Source organism: Brachyistius frenatus, unplaced genomic scaffold (genome assembly GCF_029030835.1).
Source record: "Brachyistius frenatus isolate BFR_SWC_R1_liver_20210118 unplaced genomic scaffold, ASM2903083v1 Contig_66, whole genome shotgun sequence".
NCBI classification, from domain to species: Eukaryota; Metazoa; Chordata; class Actinopteri; family Embiotocidae; genus Brachyistius; species Brachyistius frenatus.
Window position 1 is genome coordinate 1,567,418 of NW_027210665.1, and position 21,751 is coordinate 1,589,168.

At 42.2% G+C, this 21,751-nt stretch overlaps 2 protein-coding genes across 2 annotated transcripts; both read left to right on the forward strand.

The window, feature by feature from the left end:
* Positions 1 to 530: 530 nt before the first annotated feature.
* On the forward strand, positions 531 to 13,325 carry tspan7 (tetraspanin 7). The gene is made up of 8 exons (XM_069706998.1): positions 531 to 767; positions 7,356 to 7,544; positions 7,865 to 7,939; positions 8,031 to 8,126; positions 9,521 to 9,676; positions 9,934 to 10,017; positions 10,431 to 10,516; positions 10,693 to 13,325. The coding sequence occupies exons 1-7, from the start codon at positions 546 to 548 to the stop codon at positions 10,497 to 10,499; spliced, it is 891 nt and encodes a 296-aa protein (XP_069563099.1). The 5' UTR covers positions 531 to 545; the 3' UTR covers positions 10,500 to 10,516; positions 10,693 to 13,325.
* Positions 13,326 to 19,198: 5,873 nt separating this feature from the next.
* LOC138625821 (mid1-interacting protein 1-B-like) lies at positions 19,199 to 21,088 on the forward strand. The gene is made up of 2 exons (XM_069706999.1): positions 19,199 to 19,310; positions 19,475 to 21,088. Exon 2 carries the CDS (start codon positions 19,833 to 19,835, stop codon positions 20,343 to 20,345), a length of 513 nt encoding a protein of 170 aa, XP_069563100.1. The 5' UTR covers positions 19,199 to 19,310; positions 19,475 to 19,832; the 3' UTR covers positions 20,346 to 21,088.
* The last annotated feature ends 663 nt before the right edge of the window (positions 21,089 to 21,751 follow it).

Genomic DNA, 21,751 nt, shown 5'->3' on the forward strand with positions numbered 1-21,751 from the left:
CTGGATCAGTCATTGAAGGTCCAAACCTCAGGAACTCCTTTCACTTTCACTTGAAATATTTGCATTGTGATGGTGTCGCTGTGGGTTCTGGGTAATCTGGATGTCATTTCTTAACATTTTCAGAATTTTTACCAACCAAACAATCAATTAATAAAACAAATTTTAAAAAAACACGCTGATTCCTGATGAAAATGATCATTAGTTTCAGTTTAATGCAAAAAAACAACAACAACAACAACACAGCTTCACCTCATTCATCCACTGCATAACGATACTAACACATTCACCATCAGTGCGTTAACTACTTTAAATAGCCTCCACCTGCCTGATTAGAAGTATTTGAGTAACATATACTTGAACTACTTGTAATGGAGTATTTTTTTAATTTTTTTTTTTAGGGTGGAAGGCCTATTTTTTTTTTACTGAAGTGAAGCATCTGAGTATGAGGAAATTCAAAGCAGACGCGAAGGGAACATTATTTCTTGTCTCCACAGTGGTCGACGTTGCCTTCTGGTGCTGAATACCAGCCCCGGTGATGCTCGCGTATGAGCTGCTGGCAGGTTGGTGACGCCGTGCGACCGCATCAGCGCACGGCGCAACGCGACAGCGCTCGAAGACGTTTCCGTTTTTTTTTTTTTTTTTTTTTTTTTCCTCTCCCCGCTGCCCGTTATTATCACAGCGGCTCTAAACGTAGGTCCACAATGGAGACCAAACCGGTCATCACCTGCCTTAAAACCCTCCTCATCGTTTACTCCTTCGTGTTCTGGGTACGTAGCCTTTCTTCGCTCTCCATTTTTTTTTGTGTGTCTTTCTTCTTCTTTTTTTTTCCTTTTCTTTTTTTTTTCTTTTTTTCCTTTAAAAAAGCAGCCTGCGGAGAACAAGCGACGGCAAACAGTCCATCCCGATGCGCCGCTGCGCGGTGTTTTTGTTGTGCGTGATGGAAGGGCTGGACGGTGCCAGTATCATCGACGGATTCGTGCTGCTGTTTGTATAATCGGCAGAGGAGGATTAACGCCCGCCGCTTTTTAGCCTGTTAAATGTGAATCATATCGTCTGCTATTTATGTAACTGAGCTTTAGGTTTCACATGGGTTTTATTTATTTTTTTTTTTGCCGGCTGGGCGTCAGTGCGCGTTCACCACACATCGCACCGTGGTTGTTGTCAGTGATCGAGGTGGAGGATGCGAACATCACCGCAATGATCCGAGTCTGTCTGATGAGACTCTGCAGCAACAAGGGCCCGGCCCGGGCGAGGAGGCCCGTTCAATGCTCCTTTTTCTTTTTTCTTTTTTTTTTTTTTGGCCACATACTCCACATTTTAGGCTCGTTGCTATAGATTCTTAAAGGGCCATTGCACCCTCTGTACAGACCCAGAGTGAAACGGCGAAGGGACTTGGATTTACTTTTGAGTACATCCATTTCGTCTTCCTTCGCTAAATCCAGGTGTGGGTACAATGTAGGCAGGGGTGGTAGATGTAGTCACGTCTTTTATACGAGTAAAGTAAGACTGTAAAAAAAAAAATACCCCCCATTAGAAGGCATATCAGAAAAATTAAACTAAATTAAAAGAAGAGTAAAAGCTAAGTAAGCTCCGGCAACAGCACGTTATTGTTTTACTACTAGATTCATTTTGCAGCAGGGAGATTTGCTTCCATTTGGATGTTGTCACTTACTGCAGTGAAACCAGTTTTACGGATTTCATATCCGGCTGGCTGCTTTAACAAATTGTATTAAAGTATATTGTATTTCATATGCTCTTGCATTTTTACAGTCTCCTTCTGAAAAGTAACAGTGGCAGAAAAAGAAAAAGGCTCAAGTATTAAAAATTGCTTTCAACTGAGTGTCCACACAAACACTTAAGCCATGTAATGTAATTAAAATACAGCAGCACGGCAGTAAATCCATGTCAAAACTACTTCTTTATTTGCTAACTCCAGATGTTTGGGCTTGCACTTAATGGTCGTATAACGTGATGTAAAAGACGGCACTGCATTGAAGGTAGGCTCACAATTAACAATTATTTTCATTTTTGATTAATTTACCAAACATTTTCACACTTAATTGATTAGAAAATAGTTTAACCCTTATAACAGTTTTGTAAAGCCGATAAAATGACTTATAAAAATCCCTTCTTTTTTTTTTCAAACTAGCAGCCAACAACGATGTTAGACCAGGATACGCAGCCTGTTCTCCCACTAAGGAATCTGCAACCATAGATGGTTTTATTTTTTTTATTTTTTTTTTGTCAGCTGATGAAATGATTGATTGTTTCATCTCTAAAATATTCAACCTAAAGTGTTGAGTCGAGACGCTTTTCTACTTAAGCTGTCTTGTTGTTTGTCTTCATTTCAATGCCGTGCCTTGCTTTGGTGATTTTGTGTTATACATCACCGCGCGAAATGTGGGGCATATTTTCATTATCATCACTCTACAAGCGGTTTCCTTGATTAAGCAGTTTATGTTTTAGTCCATAAGATGTTAGAGGATGGTGAAAAATGCCCAACATCTTCAGGAGACATCTTCAAACTGCAGCTCACAACAATCAATTTATCATGTAAAAAGATAGATGGCTTCAACAATGATCAAAATACAATAGCGTCTCGTATTTTGTCCACAAAGAACAAGGTGAAGTGCAGTGAAATTTACAAGCGCCCGGTATCTGTTTATGTTGATGCCGCGTCGGATGTTTGCTGCAAACAAGCAGGACGTACAGGTCAGCTCCATTTACAATACGCATGGCGGACTTCCTCTCCTCGTCTTTGCTCGATATTTTTTTACATGTTGCGTAATGAGAGAGCAAAAATCGTACACGCACCCTCTGCAAACCAACACAGCACCACAAAAGCCTCGTATTTTACCATAGAGCTGAATCGGTACCTCTGCAGGTCTTAAGACGGCAAAATCTCGCTCTGTTTTCACACAGAAGTGCTCGCAGTTCTCAGCAAGCGGTTCATACCAACGCTCATTTGAAGAATATGTTCTGCCCGGGTGTAATTAATATGCTCTTTGTAACGAGTTTTCTCACTATTTGAACGAGCCGATCGCTCCAAAAAAAAAAAACAAAAAATCATCTCATTTTGAGATAAATTTCTTGGATTTTGAAGTGAGGAGTTAAATAATATCACTCATCTCCTGTTTGGTTTTCACGGTCTCGGATTTGCTGTTGTTTACCTTTGATTACCAGCTCAGTCTTCAAATATAATCTAGCATCCAAGAAACAATATGAATTTGAGACCACGCATCAGCCGAGCAACACGAGACCGTGTGACTGAATTGAATACAGTTGTGGCTGTGATTTTTGACCATAATTGCAGGTTATTGGCTCATCTCTGTGTGCCAGACTTCGGGTAGCAGCCAGATATAGGCAGGGAAAGGATTATCTAATGAGACGTAGAAGAGATTTATAATGTGTTTAGGGCCTTAAGAGCACTTACTCTGCTTCCCCCACATTCGCCCTGAACTGTGGGAAGTGAAAAATAGCTTCAATACTGCTGCTCGGCCTTGAACAAACCCCAAATTAACCCGAACTCTGCAGGAGAAAGTTAAAGCTGAGATCCGGCCTTCAGTTAAGCTCTGTGGTCCTGAGAGTCTCCCTGCATGCACCGGTGTCATGGATAGGAGCTTTTATATTTAGTCTGGTTGGAGGGTGTTTAAGGTCTCCCTCACATCTACAGCATCAGGTTTCAGGCGTCCACAGTGCAGAAGTGTCTCTCAGTTCAGTGGGTCCCCTCAACCCCGTCCCACCCTCCCACTCCCACCCGCACCCTCCCAGGGGTGAAGCTCGGAGAGGGCGCCGAGTTCGGAGACGGTGCCTCCATGTCGGAACCTCGGTTTCACTGTTAGCAGCTTGTCGGGGGAAAAAATGTCTTAAGTGTGAAGAGCTGTGTCGCCATACTTTACACACACACACACACACACACGCGCACACACACACGCACACACACACTGACTCACTCTCCGGACGGTGGAATGCAGAGCAGGTGGTGGAGTCTTGTGTTGTGTCCTCGCCAGCATATTTTGTCATCGCACCTTCTGTTTCTTTATTAGGCTGAGGGAAGAGGAGGAGGAGGAGGAGGAGGGTGACCTGTTTTAAACTCTGTGCTGTAACCAGGGTGGCCGGCCGGGCATTGAATTTCAAACAAAACGTTGGGGGGGATAGAGAGGGGCGGGGGGGGCGATAGAGAGGCTCCAGGGAGGAGAAGGAAAGGCGTCTGAAACTGTTTGGAATTCAGCAGCAGACGATGATTCGCTCCTGCTCCTTGATCTTGATTTCCCAGTTGGCTTTAAAATTAACACTTAAGCAATGACGAGATGATCCTCTATTTGTATGCAGCAGCAGCAGCAGCAGCCGCTCTTTGAGGGAGAGACATTTTGTTGTTGATGATGTAGGCCATAAACAGGGAACACGTCGTCATCAGGAGGACTTGTTCTCCGAAATGACAGTCTGGCTGTAACAATCGCTGTTAACAGAAACGGCAGATATCCCTGCCGACAAATTGAATCATCAGCCTGCAGTCCTTCAGTTCAGCGGGATCGCTTACAGTTAGGTACATTAATCTTGTAGAAACAGGTCGGGAGATAACAGTAGAGCAATAGATTTGTTACATTTAGCCGTCTGTTTAAACTGTAGATCGAAAATGTGATACGAATATTTGTTAGTGGCGTGAAGATGTAAAGTTATCCAGTAATTCATTAGTGAAAAGATAGTTTGGAGAAAGAAAAAAAAATCCGTATAAAATATGTGGAACAGAAACGTGCTCCTATCGCCACTGTATTGGTCTATTGTGGGCAATGTTGCAAATCAATTACCACAACTGTTTTATGACACTATTGGATTTTAAAATGATTTTTGCATCAGTGAAGTGATGAAGTGCATTTCTTTGTCAGGTATTAAATTGGAAGCGTTCGCCATAAACAGCGTTCATCCATAAACAATCCACTCACAGTTTCTCAATAGAAACGTGATTGTGTTGATAAATGATTGTAATGGTAGAAGGATGCTGCTGGAGGTCAAGAGTCCTGCACAATAAGTGCATCCTAGAAAAAAAAGGGAGGGCAGCCAACCTTCCCAAACTAACAACTAAAACTGGTTTCAGTGTTAAAGACATTTATAGAAAAGAGAAGTATTTGTTAAAAAAAAAAAACGTATTTTATATGATTTTTCTTGATAAGAATAACGAAATCGATTATGTTGGAGAATATTTTGACTAAATGTAGCTGCGACAGCTCTAACTTCTGATTGGCTAAAGCTGTATGATCAATATTACTCAATTACTAACGGTGGGTGGAATGACTGGAATGTGGATTTGAGTTGCCCTCAGCACCACTGTTGTTGTTTTAGCTTCTTTTAGCCCGGTGTTTTTGATTTTGATTTTTTTTTTGCTCTGTAGCTTTAATGTTTTGCTTCTGTTTCACTGTCAACTTTGTTTCCAAATCTGCGAAGTAACTGTCAGTGGAAAAAGCTCTGATTCGATCCACTTTTCACTTGCGGCTTAGCGTCAAAATCAGGAGCAAACAAATGGAGCGACCGGCAGGTGAACGTGGTGGAGACCAAAACAGAGCACAAAGGATAATTGATTTTATATTTAAATTCATCGGGTGGCCAGAAACATGAAATTAATGTAATGTTACTTCATGTGTAAATAGTGAGTGATATCAACTTTAAAGTGCAAAGTATATCTCATTTAAGTCAATACCTTCGGAAACTGTATTCCAATGTGAGAGCAGATTTTTTTAATCCATGTAAAGCTTCGTTAATCAAGAGCAACAGCGAGACAAGGATGCAGATAGACACCTCATGAGATCATTTGAAATATGTGTTGTCATCTCAGCGTCTCACTGCTCCCAGGTTGTCAATCATACCCATTTCCGTTGGTTTACATAAATGAGGCCACTTCTTTATGTGAAAGATAGAAGTGGAAACATAAATATGTTATCAGTACTGTGGGAAGCCATTGTTGTACTGAGAGATTCTGCTACTTAATCAGCAACTATTTTGATTTAGTTTTTAGGCAAAAAAATGCCCCAAAAAAATTCACTGGCTTTAACTTTTAAAATAATAATATAGAATCATAATAGTGTTAGTGGTAATATGTAACCTAATATTTCTGGTTTTTGAAAGTTATTCAGACTAAATTTGAACAAGTTTGAGTGTGTTAAATTCAGCTTTTGGAAGTAGTTTGTCTTTATCGATCACATGATGCTCATCGTTTCTTCAGGAGATGCTTTTGATGCAGTGTTTCCTCTCACTGTAAACCACAGCTGCAGCTCATTGTCCTTGTGGGTCATAATGTTCATATGAATCTGAGGATTTTTCCACAAACAATTTTACACTGGAGCTGAAATACACATTCTCAAAAAGAAAACAGGTTCAAAGGAGAGTTTAAGAACTGCAAGCAAGTAATTCAGAACAATGCAGGACAGGCAGGCAGGCAGCCCAGAGGCTGGTGATTTGTCATTGTGGAAAACCTTTGTCCAGTCATTATGTGCACACTCTGCCAACAGGGCAAAGTGTAAATGTTGTTACCAACGTCATTAACCTGCAAAGACTTTAAAAAAAAAAAAAAAAAATTTACAGGCAGTAGGGGAACATGGCAGCCTCGGTTTATGCGAAGGCATTTTTTTTATTGCTTTTAATCATATCTGTTTCACTGTCTTTTTTTGCCTAACATCGCCGACTAATAGCGAAGAAGGAAGCGGCGAGAGCTGAGTGTATCCCTGTTTTCAGCGCTTTCAGGGTGCTCGGGGGACTTTCTTTTTTTCTCCTGCTAGAGTCAGAGGGCCTGACAGTAGGGCGGCAAACAGCCTCCTCCTGGAGGGAGGGAAGGAGGTTGGGATGATAGTTGGCCCTCGCTTGAGTCAGATCATAAGCAGCCGTTCCCCACCCCGCTCTCTTTCCGATGCCAGCGAGACATACCCAGCTGAGACACACGCCGCTTCAGCTGCCTCGTACAACAAGCTCTTTTATCCGTAGGCCTCATTTGAAATGCTAAGAGAGGCGCAACAGGAGGAAGCGTCTCGCCTCGGATCAAAGAGCTCCTTTGATTTGTCCTCTTTCTTTTTTCTTTCCTTCTCTCTGTGTGTGTGAGCGCGGGCATATTCATAAAGCAGGTGATCACCATCCCATACTTCAGATAAATTTGTAAAGTCTTCTGTCTCCCGTCTCCTCCTCCATAGTCTAATTGCTCTGCTTTCTTGTTCCACCTTGATCCCCTTCTTCCTCCTCCCCCTCCCCCCTTGTCACGCTCCTTAAACACAACTATTGTAATATCGCGGAAGTGCAGAGATAAAGGCCCGTTCCCCGCTTTCAATCTGCTCTCTCTGTTCCATCCATCTCTCCAACCCCCCGCCCTTCAGATAACAGGAGCCATCCTGCTGGCAGTGGGAGTATGGGGGAAGTTGATGCTGGGCCCGTACATCTCTCTGATAGCCGACAACTCCACCAACGCCCCGTACGTCCTCATCGGCACCGGCACCGTCATCATCGTCTTTGGCCTGTTCGGATGCTTCGCCACATGCAGAGGGAGCCCATGGATGCTGAAGCTGGTGAGAGGTTGAGAGGAGGAAGTGTGTGGGGTGTTATGTTGCGGCGGGGGAGGGGGGAGCATCGTTGTAGATGCTGATTAATTAGCCTCGGGTCACATGATCTAAGGAACAATGGACGACCTCTATCCCGCAGAGAGGCATGAGAAATCCAGTATACGCTGCAGGGCACTTTGTTCAGTTAATGGTGGTCAAGTGAGTGCATTTGAATTTAAGCGTGTGAGTGAGCGAGTGTGCAACTACAGGCAAATGATATTCAGCTACGGCAGACGGTTTTCATGCAAACTATGCAAATCTCCCGCTTCCCTGTTGCCTCTCTGCAGTACGCCATGTTCCTGTCACTCGTCTTCCTCGCTGAGTTAGTGGCAGGTATCTCTGGATTTGTGTTTCGCCATGAGGTCAGTATACAAATGACTGTGTAACAATTGTTAAACACTAAACCTGTGTAAAACCTCGTTAATATGTGTCCCTGTGTTTTGAATGCTGAAGATAAAGGGAACCTTTCGCAGAACATACACTGACGCAGTCCTGAACTACAACGCCGAGGATGAGGCGAGCCGTGCTGTCGACAACCTGCAGCACAGGGTGAGAACCCCGTGACACGGCAGCAAGTTCAGTCAGGAGGCACTCAAATGAGAGAAATATGAGTAATTATATTATTTGTTTGACATGGCGTGCGCCGTAAGGAAAAGTCCAAGACGTACGTGAACAGTCTTTGGTGATTGGACCCCATCGTGACATCATCACTTTAGGGGAGTGGTTATGGAGTCTGCAGAGAACGTGGAAGTGAAATACAGATGACGAATGCAACTCTGAACATCTGGATGGATGCAATGTGGGGGGACAAGACTACTAATTAGCTCAGTGGAAGGACTCGTAGTCACTGGAGTCGAACGGGTTTGGCAGGTTGACGGGACACTGCAACGACAGCAGCAGAGAAAGGAACAGATTTCAAATTTGACTGCAGCTCGGAAAGATTGTGGCAAAATCTGACTGGTTCAACCGTGAAAGGAAACCCTCAGCCAGCTGATGTGATGAAATGATTTACGAGTGGTAAAAACACAAAGAGGATGTAGATAAAAAGCATGAGCTGTCACTGGTCACAATAAGAGGGACTCCTATCCACAACAGAGGGGCAGGAGGTTGAGCTTTTCTTACAGGTAGTTGGGTAAGTAAGTCTAGTCATCGGAACAGAACACAAAAGTCAAGAGTTTTGAATGAGTCCCAGGTAAAGAAAAAGAAACCCCCGACAGAGAAACTGCCCTAGAAGACATGAGGACTTGAAACAAGCCTTTTTTTTTTAACAGGACTTGAGACAGCGGGCAAGACTGTAACAACCAAGAGTGACTGAAGGGGAAGTGACTGCAGGAGTGACTAAGTAAACCTGACACATATGTTGGCAGGTGATGCATTCAAATGTTCTAAATTTATTTGACAAAACTACTGGGTCTGACTAAAAAAGTGCAATGTGAGACAGTGTGAGGGACTGAAGTGGGAGGCGGTGACACAGGAAACGCGTGGGAAAAAAAACAGACAAATTACAGATGAGGCTGCCGGTGTTTTATGTCTTCCATATTGTCAACGAATCTCATGAAAAGAGCAAAAGCCCCAATGAACGAACCCACTCAGAAGTACTGTCTGTGTAACCACAGCCCACCAAGTGTTTGGGAGATATGGGACAACTTGAGGTCACAGTGACCTTTGACCCCCAAAACCTAATCAGTTCATCCTTGGACTAAGCGAGTGTTTGTGCCAACTTTGAAGAAAAAAAAAAAATAATCTAAAACATAATGCCTGCAGCTATTGCTGCCCAGAGGCAAAAAAAAAACAAAAAAAAACTACAGTGCCCAGCTGTTCTGGGAAATTACTGCTTTTCAAAAACAAAGCTTTGTGTCTGTGACCCACTTTTAAAGATTTTTCATCTTCAGTAGGAATAAATGGGCTTTTGGTTTTCCTTTTCTCTTTCTGTCTGACTTCAGCTGCGTTGCTGTGGCGTTTATAACTACACCAGCTGGTTGGCCAGTGTGTATTACCCCTCCAAAGGCATTCCTGCCAGCTGCTGCTTCAACTCCTCTGACTGCAACCCAGAAGACCTCCGCAATGCAACTCTAGCCCCCAGCAAGGTCTACCACCAGGTCAGTGTGTTATTCTAGTATCGTACTTCTCACCTGTCGTCTGCTGTGTAGTCTCTGAGTCTCACCAGTTAGAAGGAGACTGTGTATCCAATGTACCTTGGGCACGCCTTCAAACCTTTTTCAAACCACCCCCCCCCTTCCCTCCACACACTAACTCACGGCCTCAGATTATTTCCCAGTTACCCATCTTGCCCCTAATTTGCACATATAACCTGTCCCTGTCCCCCCCGCGGACTAACCTCCCCCCTGTGTTGCAGGGCTGCTTTGAGCTGGTCACTTCGTTCATGGAAACCAACATGGCTATAATCGCAGGAGTGACGTTTGGGATCGCCTTCTCACAGGTAACACTTGAAAGTTAATTCCTTGCAGGTGTTGGGAGGCATGTGTGTTTTTTGGGGGGTTTTTTTGTTGTTTTTTTACTATATAGATGAGTCATTTCCACATTTATATACTTTTCGTGTAAAACACTCACTCCAGTATAACGTGTCAGCGTCACGCTACGCCCCTACTGGTCATGTGTGGTATAAAAAACACCAGCGCTCACAAAAACGTCTGGTGATGACCATCCACCGACAAAACTCGGCATACTTACTCACAAAGGTTATAACGTCCCTCCGCTCCGTGCTACTTACCGTTGATGTGCAAAAGAAGAAGTCCCCGGACTTCACTGTCCACCCTCGTAATTACTGAAAACACGAAAGATAATTGCTTAAGATCAACAAATACAGTTTGTATGTTTGTGTCTGTCTTTCAGCTGATTGGTATGCTGCTGGCCTGCTGTCTGTCCAGGATCATCACAGCCAATCAGTATGAGATGGTCTAGCTGATGTGACGTGGCAGGTGAGAGACATTTAATAAAGCAACCACGTGCATTTCAATTTAAACCTACTGCAGCAAAAAAAAATTAAAAAAAATGTTATCATCACAATGAGTAAAATTCACATCTCCCTATAAATACACTTGTTGTTTCTTAAATTCTACTCTGAACTTACTTTTTCTTTTTTGTCTCTTTTCAGTGAGATGAAGAGAAGAAGAGACAGCAAGTCGTGACACATGACAAGAGTAAATTCCCAAAACACTATCACACACCTGAGTTGGAATTCACCTCCCTCCGTCTCTCTGCCTGTGATCTTAATGTAATATCTTTAATGTATCTTATTGTAAAGCACCATTCCTCGACTCACTGCAGTTGCATCATAGCTTTCTCGCCCACACATCCCATTGCTGCTCTAAGTAGAAGTTGCTCATTAGCGCATATCTCGGATCAGTACAGTCCACAGCGAGCATGTGGACCGGAGTTGTCTGAGCTGACAGCGGTGTTGGTCTCGTTAAGGTGATTGGGTGCAATTTGGCTCCTCAGTTGGTTGCAGCATGTCCGCCGACAGTCATCAGAAGACCACTGCTCATCTTTGTACAGAATGACATCACTAAAGCTTGAAAGTAATTCTTTGATAGATAGGTTTAGTTTTGCATTTGACTTGCTATTGCTCATCATTGTATATTCCTATGGTTGTGAACATTTTGTGAATCTGTGTGGAGGATATTTTAAGTTTATATGACAAAATTATGGAAATTGACTAAGAAGAGAAAAAGGGAGAATTGTTGTAAAGTATTTTTTACCTTAAGACAAAGCACGATATTTTTTTTGTCCAAAATATTGAATTTACATGAACTGAAAAATTATGACGCAAGTTGAAATATCATTGAAAGCTTTAGATCGGATGAAATACACGAGAGCACAGATATAACATGTGAATCTTTGCTGTAAGACTCCCACAGTAACTTCGAATAATGGTCAACTTCAGATATAATTAACCCCTAAGTACTCTTGAAATGACAATTTATGCTTATCAATGAGTTTTTATTGGAAAAAGTAATGCACTCATCCCGCAAAACAAACAAGTGAGGTCAGTTGTAAAGTATTAAGACCCGGCCACACCAACCGTCAGTTAGCAATCAAAACTACAGATTTATACCATCAACTTCTGTCTTCAAAACCTTTTACTTTGATAGAGAGGATTCAAATAAATGTGCCATGGTCTCTCCAGGTGTGAGTCCCTCAAAGATCAGTACTACCCAGACTATAAATTTTAAAGTAAAAAAAAAAATAATAATAATTCTCTCAAATCTCCTTTGCCTAAACAAGGTGATCTACTCATTCTCACGATTCAAATAAAATTCATTGATTTTGCCTCGAATCTTTGCAGTTGTAAATCCTGGTGTGACCGGGCCTTTTCAGGCTCGGAATTAAACCTGGAGTGCTTCAGGTTCATGTGAGGTTGTCAAAGAGAAAGGTGTTCAAACTGAAGGCTCTCAGAGAGGTGCTCAGATGAAATGAGCCGCACAACAGCGCACACTTTTGGACATTCTCTCCGCAGATCAGTTTAAAGTGTCGCACCTGGCTGTCGGATGAAAAGAAATAATAAGGAGCGATTTTGAGACACAGCTGGTGAATGTGAGCCTGAAGTGCGGGCATAATTGTTGGTTCGGGAAAGTTCCAAAATTGTCAGGCGCCACCCTCCCAGTTCTGACGCTAGTTTGATGAAAGGTGTGTGTGATGGGGAGCTCGATCTGGATGCTGCTCGACGATCCAACAAGCACTTCGTTTGAAGTGTACGGACACCTCAGTAATGTTTTAGCACTTGTCTTTCTGTTTTGATGTAAAAGTAGCTGTCAAGATTCAGCTTCAAAGAGACCAGCTGAAAATTTCTCGGGGGTTAAAAGCAACACTTTTCAGCCTGCATGGGTCCAATCAGACCACTGGGCTGCTGAATGGTTTTCCTGTGGTGGAACATGACGCCAGCGGCCTGTTATAACGAGAGAAGTCGACATACGGTGTTCATCTAGTATTTACAGTATTCTGTGTAGTGCATAAACCCGCCGCCATCATCACCATCGTCATCTGTAGATATGTATTGGAAATGTAATTTATATGACGTTTCTCATTCTAATCTGCTAATCAGTGTAAATGTTGTGTCGCGGTTTTTGAATCCACACTTTGTGCTGTTAATCTGTATTTGTTTAATAGTTTATAGGAAACTGGCACTGAAAAAATACTTGTGGCCGATGTTTTGTTGAGAGTTAACGCGCATCATGTAGCTGTTTCAATTTAGCTGTGTATTTACTATGGTTTGGTTGGCATTCAGTTTACAGTTACACCAAGTGATTTTCTAGCTCTCTTTCAGTGTGTGTGTGTGTGTGTGTGTGTGTGTGTGTGTGTGTGTGTGTGTGTGTGTGTGTGTGTGTGTGTGTGTGTGTGTGTGTGTGTGTGTGTGTGTGTGTGTGTGTGCGTGCGAGCGAGCGAGTGTGATTTTTGATTTATTATCCGACTATCTCCGTAACCTCGAGTCTGTGTGAGAGGGAGAGAGAGAGCGTCTTGTGGATCCTGTTGTTTTTAATTTCGGTCAGTATTTGGTTGTGGCTTTTCCAAACGTATTGTTTTTAAAGCTGTAAATTTATTTAGTGAATGTATGTTTTCCAGCACTCTGAAACTTCTTTGAACTTCTAACTGATACGGTCCTGTAAATACTAAATTGTAATACCATCCAGCTTACACATGGGGTCACTAAACACTCAAGAACAACCGCACCATGCTGTCTACTGAAGTCACCATCAGTGGTCTTATTATCAATAAATATACAGAATAACAGTTGTGTTTGGAGTTGATTTATTTTTTACTTTAACTTCTACTGTGCGTTTTAAATATAGCAGGTACTTTCTTACATGTCTCTGCAATTATTTTCAGAAGACCACTCCTGACATTAAAATCTGTTTACTGCCGAGTTGGTTTATAACATGAAGGTGGTATTTTATTGATTAATTAGCTGATTGATCAATTGGAGAGAGTAAAAAGTGATGCTTTCTAGGACTAATAATAGGTTGAGCTTCAGGATCAGTGTAAGAGGAGACCAGATTAAAGTGCCAGTGTGTGTTTTAACAAAAAATATATCTATACATAGATACATAAATCGGAAATAAAAAGTTGACTGCCAACTTGAACTTGTATGTGTAAAAACAAAGGAAGAGACTTGAAATGAAGGATTATAGGTGCCAAAAAATGTATTTTTTTACAATACAATAATTTCCACAAATACATTGGTGTAAATTTTTAGTAGGGAACAAGACAAAATAAAAAGGTTTTTTTTTTTTTTTAGAAAGTAAAAGTAATTTAAAAAAAAAAAATCTGCAGTGTCCCAGCAATACAAATTTTAATATTTTTACTTGGAAAAAAAAACCCAGACATTGCCAACAAAAAGAGCAGAATGACAACCTTATAGAAACAGCAAAAACCGCCCAGCTCCTTTAAATTCTATCTTTTTGTTTGTTAGTTTTCCAAATCTGCCCTGTCTTTGTACCACTAAGTTTAATATCATCATATCGTTGGCCTAAATTACCATATTTATTAGTTTGCCATAGCTTGTTTTTCCCCATCATTGCAGACTGAAAAGGGAGAGGGGAAAAAAAAGGCACTATATATTTTCTGTTCCGTGTTGTTTCCCCGTTGAGTTTAGCGGTTGGGCGAAATGACTTCATCACAACCATCGTCGTCCACATGATGGCGCTTGTATATCAGCGGAAAACGGAACTGTGGAGACTTGGAAAAAAAAAAAACGAAGGGGAAACCGCATTTGTGGGAGCGACACATACACACACACGCGCGCGCAAACGCGCACACGCACACACACAAACACAAACACACACACACACACACACACACGCCGTCTCTCCTGTCCTCCTCCGCTGCTGCGGGCTGCATCGGAAGGAAACAAGGCCGGAAAAAAAAAAAGCAAAAAAAAAAGAAGCGGTGTGGAGATTGAGCGGAGAGACTCGGGGACACCGCGCCAGCCAACCAACGGGGCTCGCTCCGATCTCGTTATACGCAAATTACCGGCAGAGCGGCGCGGCAGTGGGTCCGTTAATGGAGCGTGCGTGCCGCTGGCTTCCGCGCCCGGCTTCGCCCCCGCCTCCGCCTCCCGACAGCACATAATGGGCTATAGGCTGGAGGGAGCCATCCACCGGGGAAGCGCTATTACTCACACAGACACACAAAACGGACTCCGGAGCACGTAGACACGTTCATGTGCAGCCGGTCCAATTACGGAAAGGCGGGTCTAGTGATTATCACGGTTGTTGTTTTTTGGTTTTTGGTTTTTTTTATTTTTTTTTTATTGAAAAACAAAGTGCTGTGTTAAACCTGAAAGAATAACCTTAAGCCTTTATGTCTCTTGTTGGAACTTGACCCTTTTCAATAGCATGATGGCTCAGCAGGTCGCAGTCATAAGAAGAACACTGAGGTCGTGAGTTTGAGTCCCCACAGACGGAAAGTTATGACCGGGCTCTCTTATGGGAGAGTTTCTCCTCAACGTCTTTTAACCCCTTTATGAGGGTAGCCAAAATAACTCAAACACCAGTCAGTGTTAAACAACGGTTCAACAGCACCACAGACTGCAGCCTACAAAATAAACATACACCTCTCCAAAACAAGGCGAGGTCAAGGTCACTGTGACCTCACATCTATCCCGTGCTTATTGAATATTGATCAGGAAGGCCTGGTGGGGATTTATTTCAAATTTGGCACAAACATTCACTCGGTCCCAAAGATGAACTGATTACATTTTGGTGATTAAAGGTCAGAGGTCACCGTGACCTCACGTCCGTCCCATTCATCCGTTCCATTCTTGTGAGTGCGAAATCTCTGGAACCACCTGAAGAATTGTTTTCAAATTTGGCACAAACATTCACTTGGACTTAAGCATGTATTGATTTCATGTTGGTAGGCAAAGGTCAAAGTTCAAGATCTTTTTGACCTCACAAATCATGTTTGTGGCCATAACTCGAGAATTTATGTGCTAATTATGACAACATTTCTCAGAAATATCTGGTAGGATAAAATGATGACATTTAGGACAAAGTTGACTTTTGACCTTTTTCGTAAACATGCTCAGTTTTCCCTCCATTCTTCATAACTCAGGAAACGATGGGGAGATTGTGACCATATTTCACAGACACTGATTTGGTGATTTGCTTGTTTGCAGCAACACCTATATTTTAAACATTGTCGTCTGTCAATCGCTTTATCGGCCGAGCTTGTGACACATAAGGATTCCTACAAAGTCTTCACTGCATATCTTAAATCAAATAAATAAGTCTGGACAGACATGGACGTAAACTGCAAATCGACTGGTTGGCAGTGGTGTATCACCACAAGATGGTAATTCTGTCCTAATTTAACACAAAATGTTGTTTGTTTAAGGGATTTGTGCCACTTTATAGACATATATACCAATGAGCCACATTGAATGCTGCTCATCACAGGAGTCATTTATTTTAGTAGGGATTACCAGCTTCAAATCATAACATGAAGTGGCACATGAGGCTCAGAATAAAAGAAATGTTTGCTCAATTGTCAGTTTAATCAGATTAAAAATCTTATTAAATCCATGACAGGAATTACTTTTACTGCTTTAATACGACCTTATCATGAAGCTCATTTTAAAAACTTGCAAAGGGAGCTCTTAAACTTCCTCTCTCTTAAACACGCCTCCCTCCTGCACTCCTCAGTGATGCCTCATTTACTACCTTATAAAGTAAGATAGCAGGCCTGTCCCGCTCCACCTGCCTGTGATGAGACTCGTTGTCACGGTTGTTCTTGTTGCTCTTGTTGTTCTAATTGCTGCTGGAGCTTCGCCCCCATCTTCCCCACTCTTCTCAGACACCCTTGCCTCACACTTTTCAGCGACATGCGTTTGTGATGACAAGTACTAGAGTTCCCACTCAAGCTGCCTGTTCCTATAGCGCAGCGCACACACACACACACACACACCCCTCCTCCTCCTCCTCCTCCCCGCCGCCACCACCACCACCACCTCCTCCTCCACTTTCCCCTCTCTCCCCTCAGTCTTTGAAGCTTCTGGGATGATGATGATGACACCCGCCGTAATCGGTGGATGCTCAGCTTCTGACATGACACAATCGAGACACTCTCCCGAACTGATCCGGGTTTTGCTGTTGCATTCAGGCACAGTACATCCTCTGACAAGTGGAAAGGCCTTTCACAGGAGAATAGAGGAAGTCAGTGAGGTGGGGCCCGTGATTGACAGCCCTGTTGAGAGAGCAAAGCCCGCTCGTCTTTCTATCTGATCTCTGCGCAGCAGTTGTGCACATTTGCTCTGCTGACCTGCTTTTTTTTTACAACTGGGTCTGAGATCAGCTTATCTTAAGAGGAGGGCAAAGATTAGTTCATTTGTGTTGGAGAAGCTTTGCTTCTAAGGCAGATTTAGGATTGAGGGAATGTGGGACAGAGACCACACTTCAAGCAGAGGTGGAAAGTAATGAAATACATTTACTCAAATATTCTATCGGAGTACAACTTTAACTTCAATTTTGTGCTGTTTTATACTTTCACTTCATCACATTGTGAGTTTTTTGTTAGAAAGTCTGAAGTAAAGTAGTTACAATCAGCTCTACCTTTGACTGCAACATTAAAATGCATATTACGTGTGAATCATCAGTAATAACGATGCATTGATCTGCTGCATTTAAATTACTTTTGATACTTTATTTTCTATTTGTACTTGTTTTAAGTGACATTTAAATGTAGTACTCTAACTTGTAATGGGCTATTTTTTATACTGAGTTCTGGTCATCCCACTTCTTCCCTCCATTCTCGAGTTCATTTCAATTTGATGCTTTATGTTCTTCTACATTTTAGAGGTGAATATTGTACTGTAGCTTAAGTATTGGTTGTCACTTTGCATATTGAGATGTTAAAAATGTAGACATATAAAGATAGATTATTCTAGATTAAACTATACATTAGTATAATAATTTAAAAAAAAGAAGTCCAAATCAGCTCCACCTCAAGCAGCTACAAGATTAAAAGGTAAATTGTATTTTTTATGTGGATAAATTTGTATAATCCAAGTTACAGAACAATACAACACTGACAGGGATCTTTCTGCCCACATATTGAGTGCTTAACTTCTGATACTTTGAGCGTATTTTACTGATAATTAATACATCATTACACTTTTAATGGGGTGCTTTTACATTGTGCTATATCCTGAAATACTGATACTTGTGCCACCCCTGGCTCAGGGTAAGGAGGTTGTTGTTCCAGCAGTGTTAGAAAAACATGAAAAGAGACAGAAAAAGGATGGGACACCGAGCGAGAGAGAAACTCGGCCAGCAGGTTTTACCATCAATGTTCACATTCTCCCCATTCTTGCTGAGCAACAAGTTTTGACTGCTGATTCATTACTATCTAGAACAAAGTGTTCCCATATGCATCTCTTCCTGGGCATGTAGTATCAATCAGACCAGCTTTCTATTCCAGCCGCCTCTTCCCAGCCTCATTTATATCATTCCTGTGAGCCTATCCCTTATTGTGCACTATGGATCTATTTTAAACGTCACTGTATATCAGTCCAACATGTTTTTATTTGACACCAAACACAAGGGAAGATTTCTTTTTGTTTATGCCCAGTGAAAAATATGTTTGTTCAGTTTCACCTTCACCAGAAGTGTTTACCAAAGCTCAGATTTCAGACTGAGTCCTCCCACCAGTGCACATACTAAGTACTAATGCTGAGCTATTTCTGATGCAGAGGCTGTGTGGGAGTCCCCATGTTTACAAGCAGCTGAAGGCTGGAGGGAAATCAACTCTCCACCATCACTGCTGGAAACTGGCTGGTGCAACAGTTTAGTTTTAAGTGTAATCTGGAAATTCTGTCAGTATTTTACCTGGTTTATATTAAAGTTACCCCAAGGAGAGATAACCAGACGTGCAGTATTTCTGCCAGAGTGGAAGTGCTACTCAGTAAAGAGGGAACCTTTTATTTTTATGGCATTTTCAATACATGTACTACCATGATAACTGTCTTATAATTTAACAACAAGAGATGCACATTAATGTGGTAACAACTATTTTACACTATTTCTAAATAATTTACTAATCTGGATCATTTTTTTGAATGTTTAGCTTTATAAATGTTATATGTGATGAATATCAATGGATCTCTTGGTATGTTGCATCCTTAAAAAGGAAGTGAACACAGGTCAATAAGTAAGTACAGTTTAGAGGTTTGATTTGAGATTTGAGTATTTCCATTGTATGTTACATTTCTGATAAATGTATTGTTCCTTTAAAAGTTGTTAATGATTAAAAAAAAAAAATCAGGCAGAAATGCAATGTGTCATTATAACAGATAAGCTGTATACATGTATGAATAACATGGGAGGATGTCAAGCTGCTTCTTGGTGACGCCGAGTTTTATTCTGTGTATTTAACCAATAATCATCCAAAAGCTTTTGGGCTCACCCACGTGTCGCTTGAGTGTTTTTTTTCCGCGAGATACAACAAGGGCTATTAAGCCATTGGTGCAGCGTCGGCTTGTCCCGCCCCCGAAACGCTGAGAGCTTTGTGACTGGCTCTACTGGAAACCCGAGCGGTGGGCTGATGGCTTGGTTACTGAATATTCATGGAGACTGGGCAGCTCGCTCGGGCCTCACCCTGCGTTCCGCAGCTGTGTGGCTCATCGGAACAGAATGTGGGAGGTGGTGATGTAATACCAGCGTGTTCATCTACCGGAAGACAACTCGCAGAAAGGACAACACCGGGAGGAAACGTTGCGCAGTAAGTGAAGTTTGGATGTTGTGCGTAAATACGAGCGGTCGCCTATTGCTGAGTTGTGTTTTTCAGGAGTGTTTTCATTCTGTGGGGCTGATTCTCTCCAACCCGTCAACTTGACGCCACTCCTCTTGAACCAAACATCTCTGCTCTCCTCTGTGCTATTTCAGATCACTGGATCCGGTTACACTTCGAAGAACTTGACAAACCGGTTGGTGGAACCGCCTTTGTATGTGCGAAACCACCTGAATATAAAGAGCAAATCGTCTCCACAGTTTAGAAAAGAAGGAGAAGGGCACACGCACTCAACAAGAAAACTCAAGACGCCGAGCCCTACTACCAGCGCAACACGCCTGATTTACAGGACAGCCAATCGCCGCTGCAGCGTTAAAGACAACCAGCCGCTTCTCCAAACCGATCAGCCCGGACATAAAGCAGGGCAGTCGCATACGGAAAAAAAACAAACCCCCCAAAAAACAAGACAAGTAACTGGGATCGTTGCTTCCGGAAGGGAGAAAACTCGCCAAGATGATGATGCAGCTTCAAGAAACTCCCAAACAGAAAAACTCCCTCTTCAACGCCATGAACCGCTTCATCGGCGCCGTGAACAACATGGACCAGACCATCATGGTGCCCAGCCTGCTGCGGGACGTCCCGCTGGACGAGGAAAGGGAGATGAGCTGCCTGAAATCGGACATGGAGGAGGGAGACACGTACAGCTACTACCAGCTGCTTAAATCCATCCGCCGGGACATCGAGTGGGGGGTCAGGTGCGCCGCGGCCGACGAGAGGCGCAAGGAGAGCATGATGAATACCCGCAAGAACTCCATCGCCTCCACGGCCTCTTCCGCGTCATCGTCGTCGTCATTTTCGTCCGAGGAGGAGGAGGACGAGGAGGATGAGGAGGACGAGGATTTGGAGAAGCAGTTCCAGTTCCATCTGACCGGGCTGCATGGGGTGTTGTCCAAGCTGACGCAACAGGCCAACTCCGTCACCAAGCGGTACAAAAAGGAGCTTGGTATTGGAGGATGGGGTCAGTAAACACGGAGACCAAAGAAACCCACTAGACTGGTTTTTATTTTTTTATTTTATTGGAGTGGCTGAACTCCTCTCAACAGGCCTCGTTGCTGCTCCTGTCACTCACTCCTGATGAAATGTGTTTACAAACATTTTGAATGGTGGAGAGGAAGGCAGCTGCAGGTTGTACACAGTACGCATTCAACTGTGATACACGGATGAAACATATTTACCTCTATTTAATAGATATTTATTACCTCACACTGTATGTTTGAGAGCCAAATGTTATTTAAAAGTTGGAGAAGAAGCGGACTGCATGATCTGCCGGACATGTCATCTGAACCGCCCCTCTGTGGGGGACACTGACAGAAGATTTAGCGTCCTCTGTGTGATGCTGATGATGTTGGTGTGTTCAGATGGATTCGTCTGTGTGTGTGATTACCGCTTTCTTTCAGTCTGACGCGCTTCTTTGTGTTTTTAAATTGTGCTTTTCTTTGGAAGGAGGCAGATGCTCTCTGTAGCCGCCTATGATCCCCTAATGTCCTACATGGTCAATGAACTGGAATCAAATGATAATTCTTCATTGTGGAGAATAATGAGAGTTTCCACGAGATGCTGTTTTTTGTTGTTAATGTCATTTAGTCTATTTATCTTGGTATTATTATTATAAGGTCCATCTGTCAAAATATGCAAATGTTTTTGTATTCACCTTCTGCATTGTTTTTCTACTGATAATTTGTTTCTAAAATAAAAACTTTTATATGAAATTACAACACTTGTTGGGTTTTTTTCGTTACAGGACTGCACGCATATTAAAAAAATACATTTTAAAAAGCCATAACAAACAGGACAAACACTGAATTATCATGTTTATTTCATGCTGCTTATTCTTATTCCCCTTGGTGCAGTGTTAGGAATACCTATAGCTCATCTTTTCCCTTTGATCATAACGGATATGTCTTTAGGTTATAATTAAACATTCACTCTGCAGTAATTTTAGTCAAAACCTACATTATAAATGTTTTCAGTACCTTCACCGGTTCTTGAAAAACTTGAGCATTCACTTTCCAGAATAAACTGTCATTTCATATAACATCTACAAATGTAAACTGGACATAAGTTCAGAGATGGAAAGGACCACAGTATATACTGACAACATAAAAGCACCGTTACAGACACGACGCTTTCTATGTTTATTGTTGGGAGTGTTTCATCTCCACCCTCCTTGGTATTGAAAACAGTTATTATCTCACAATGAGAATTATTTTTGTCATATTGTTTGTGTATTGTTACTATTAAGTGCTATTTAAGTGAAATAATTACTTTAATTAGTTTATTATAATGTTCACTGCACCTAAAACAGTCAAATATTTTGTTCCAGAATATTTTTTTTTGTGCACAGTTTGTGTTTGAACTGTAGTCTGTTGAAT

Excerpts from the sequence above, each read along its gene's own strand:
- tspan7 (XM_069706998.1), top strand. The coding sequence starts at position 546 with ATGAGCTGCTGGCAGGTTGGTGACGCCGTGCGACCGCATCAGCGCACG. Across the intron at positions 7,545-7,864 it reads GCCCATGGATGCTGAAGCTG|TACGCCATGTTCCTGTCACT; the intron begins GTGAGAGGTTGA and ends GCCTCTCTGCAG. Across the intron at positions 9,677-9,933 it reads CCAGCAAGGTCTACCACCAG|GGCTGCTTTGAGCTGGTCAC; the intron begins GTCAGTGTGTTA and ends CCTGTGTTGCAG.
- LOC138625821 (XM_069706999.1), top strand. The coding sequence starts at position 19,833 with ATGATGATGCAGCTTCAAGAAACTCCCAAACAGAAAAACTCCCTCTTC.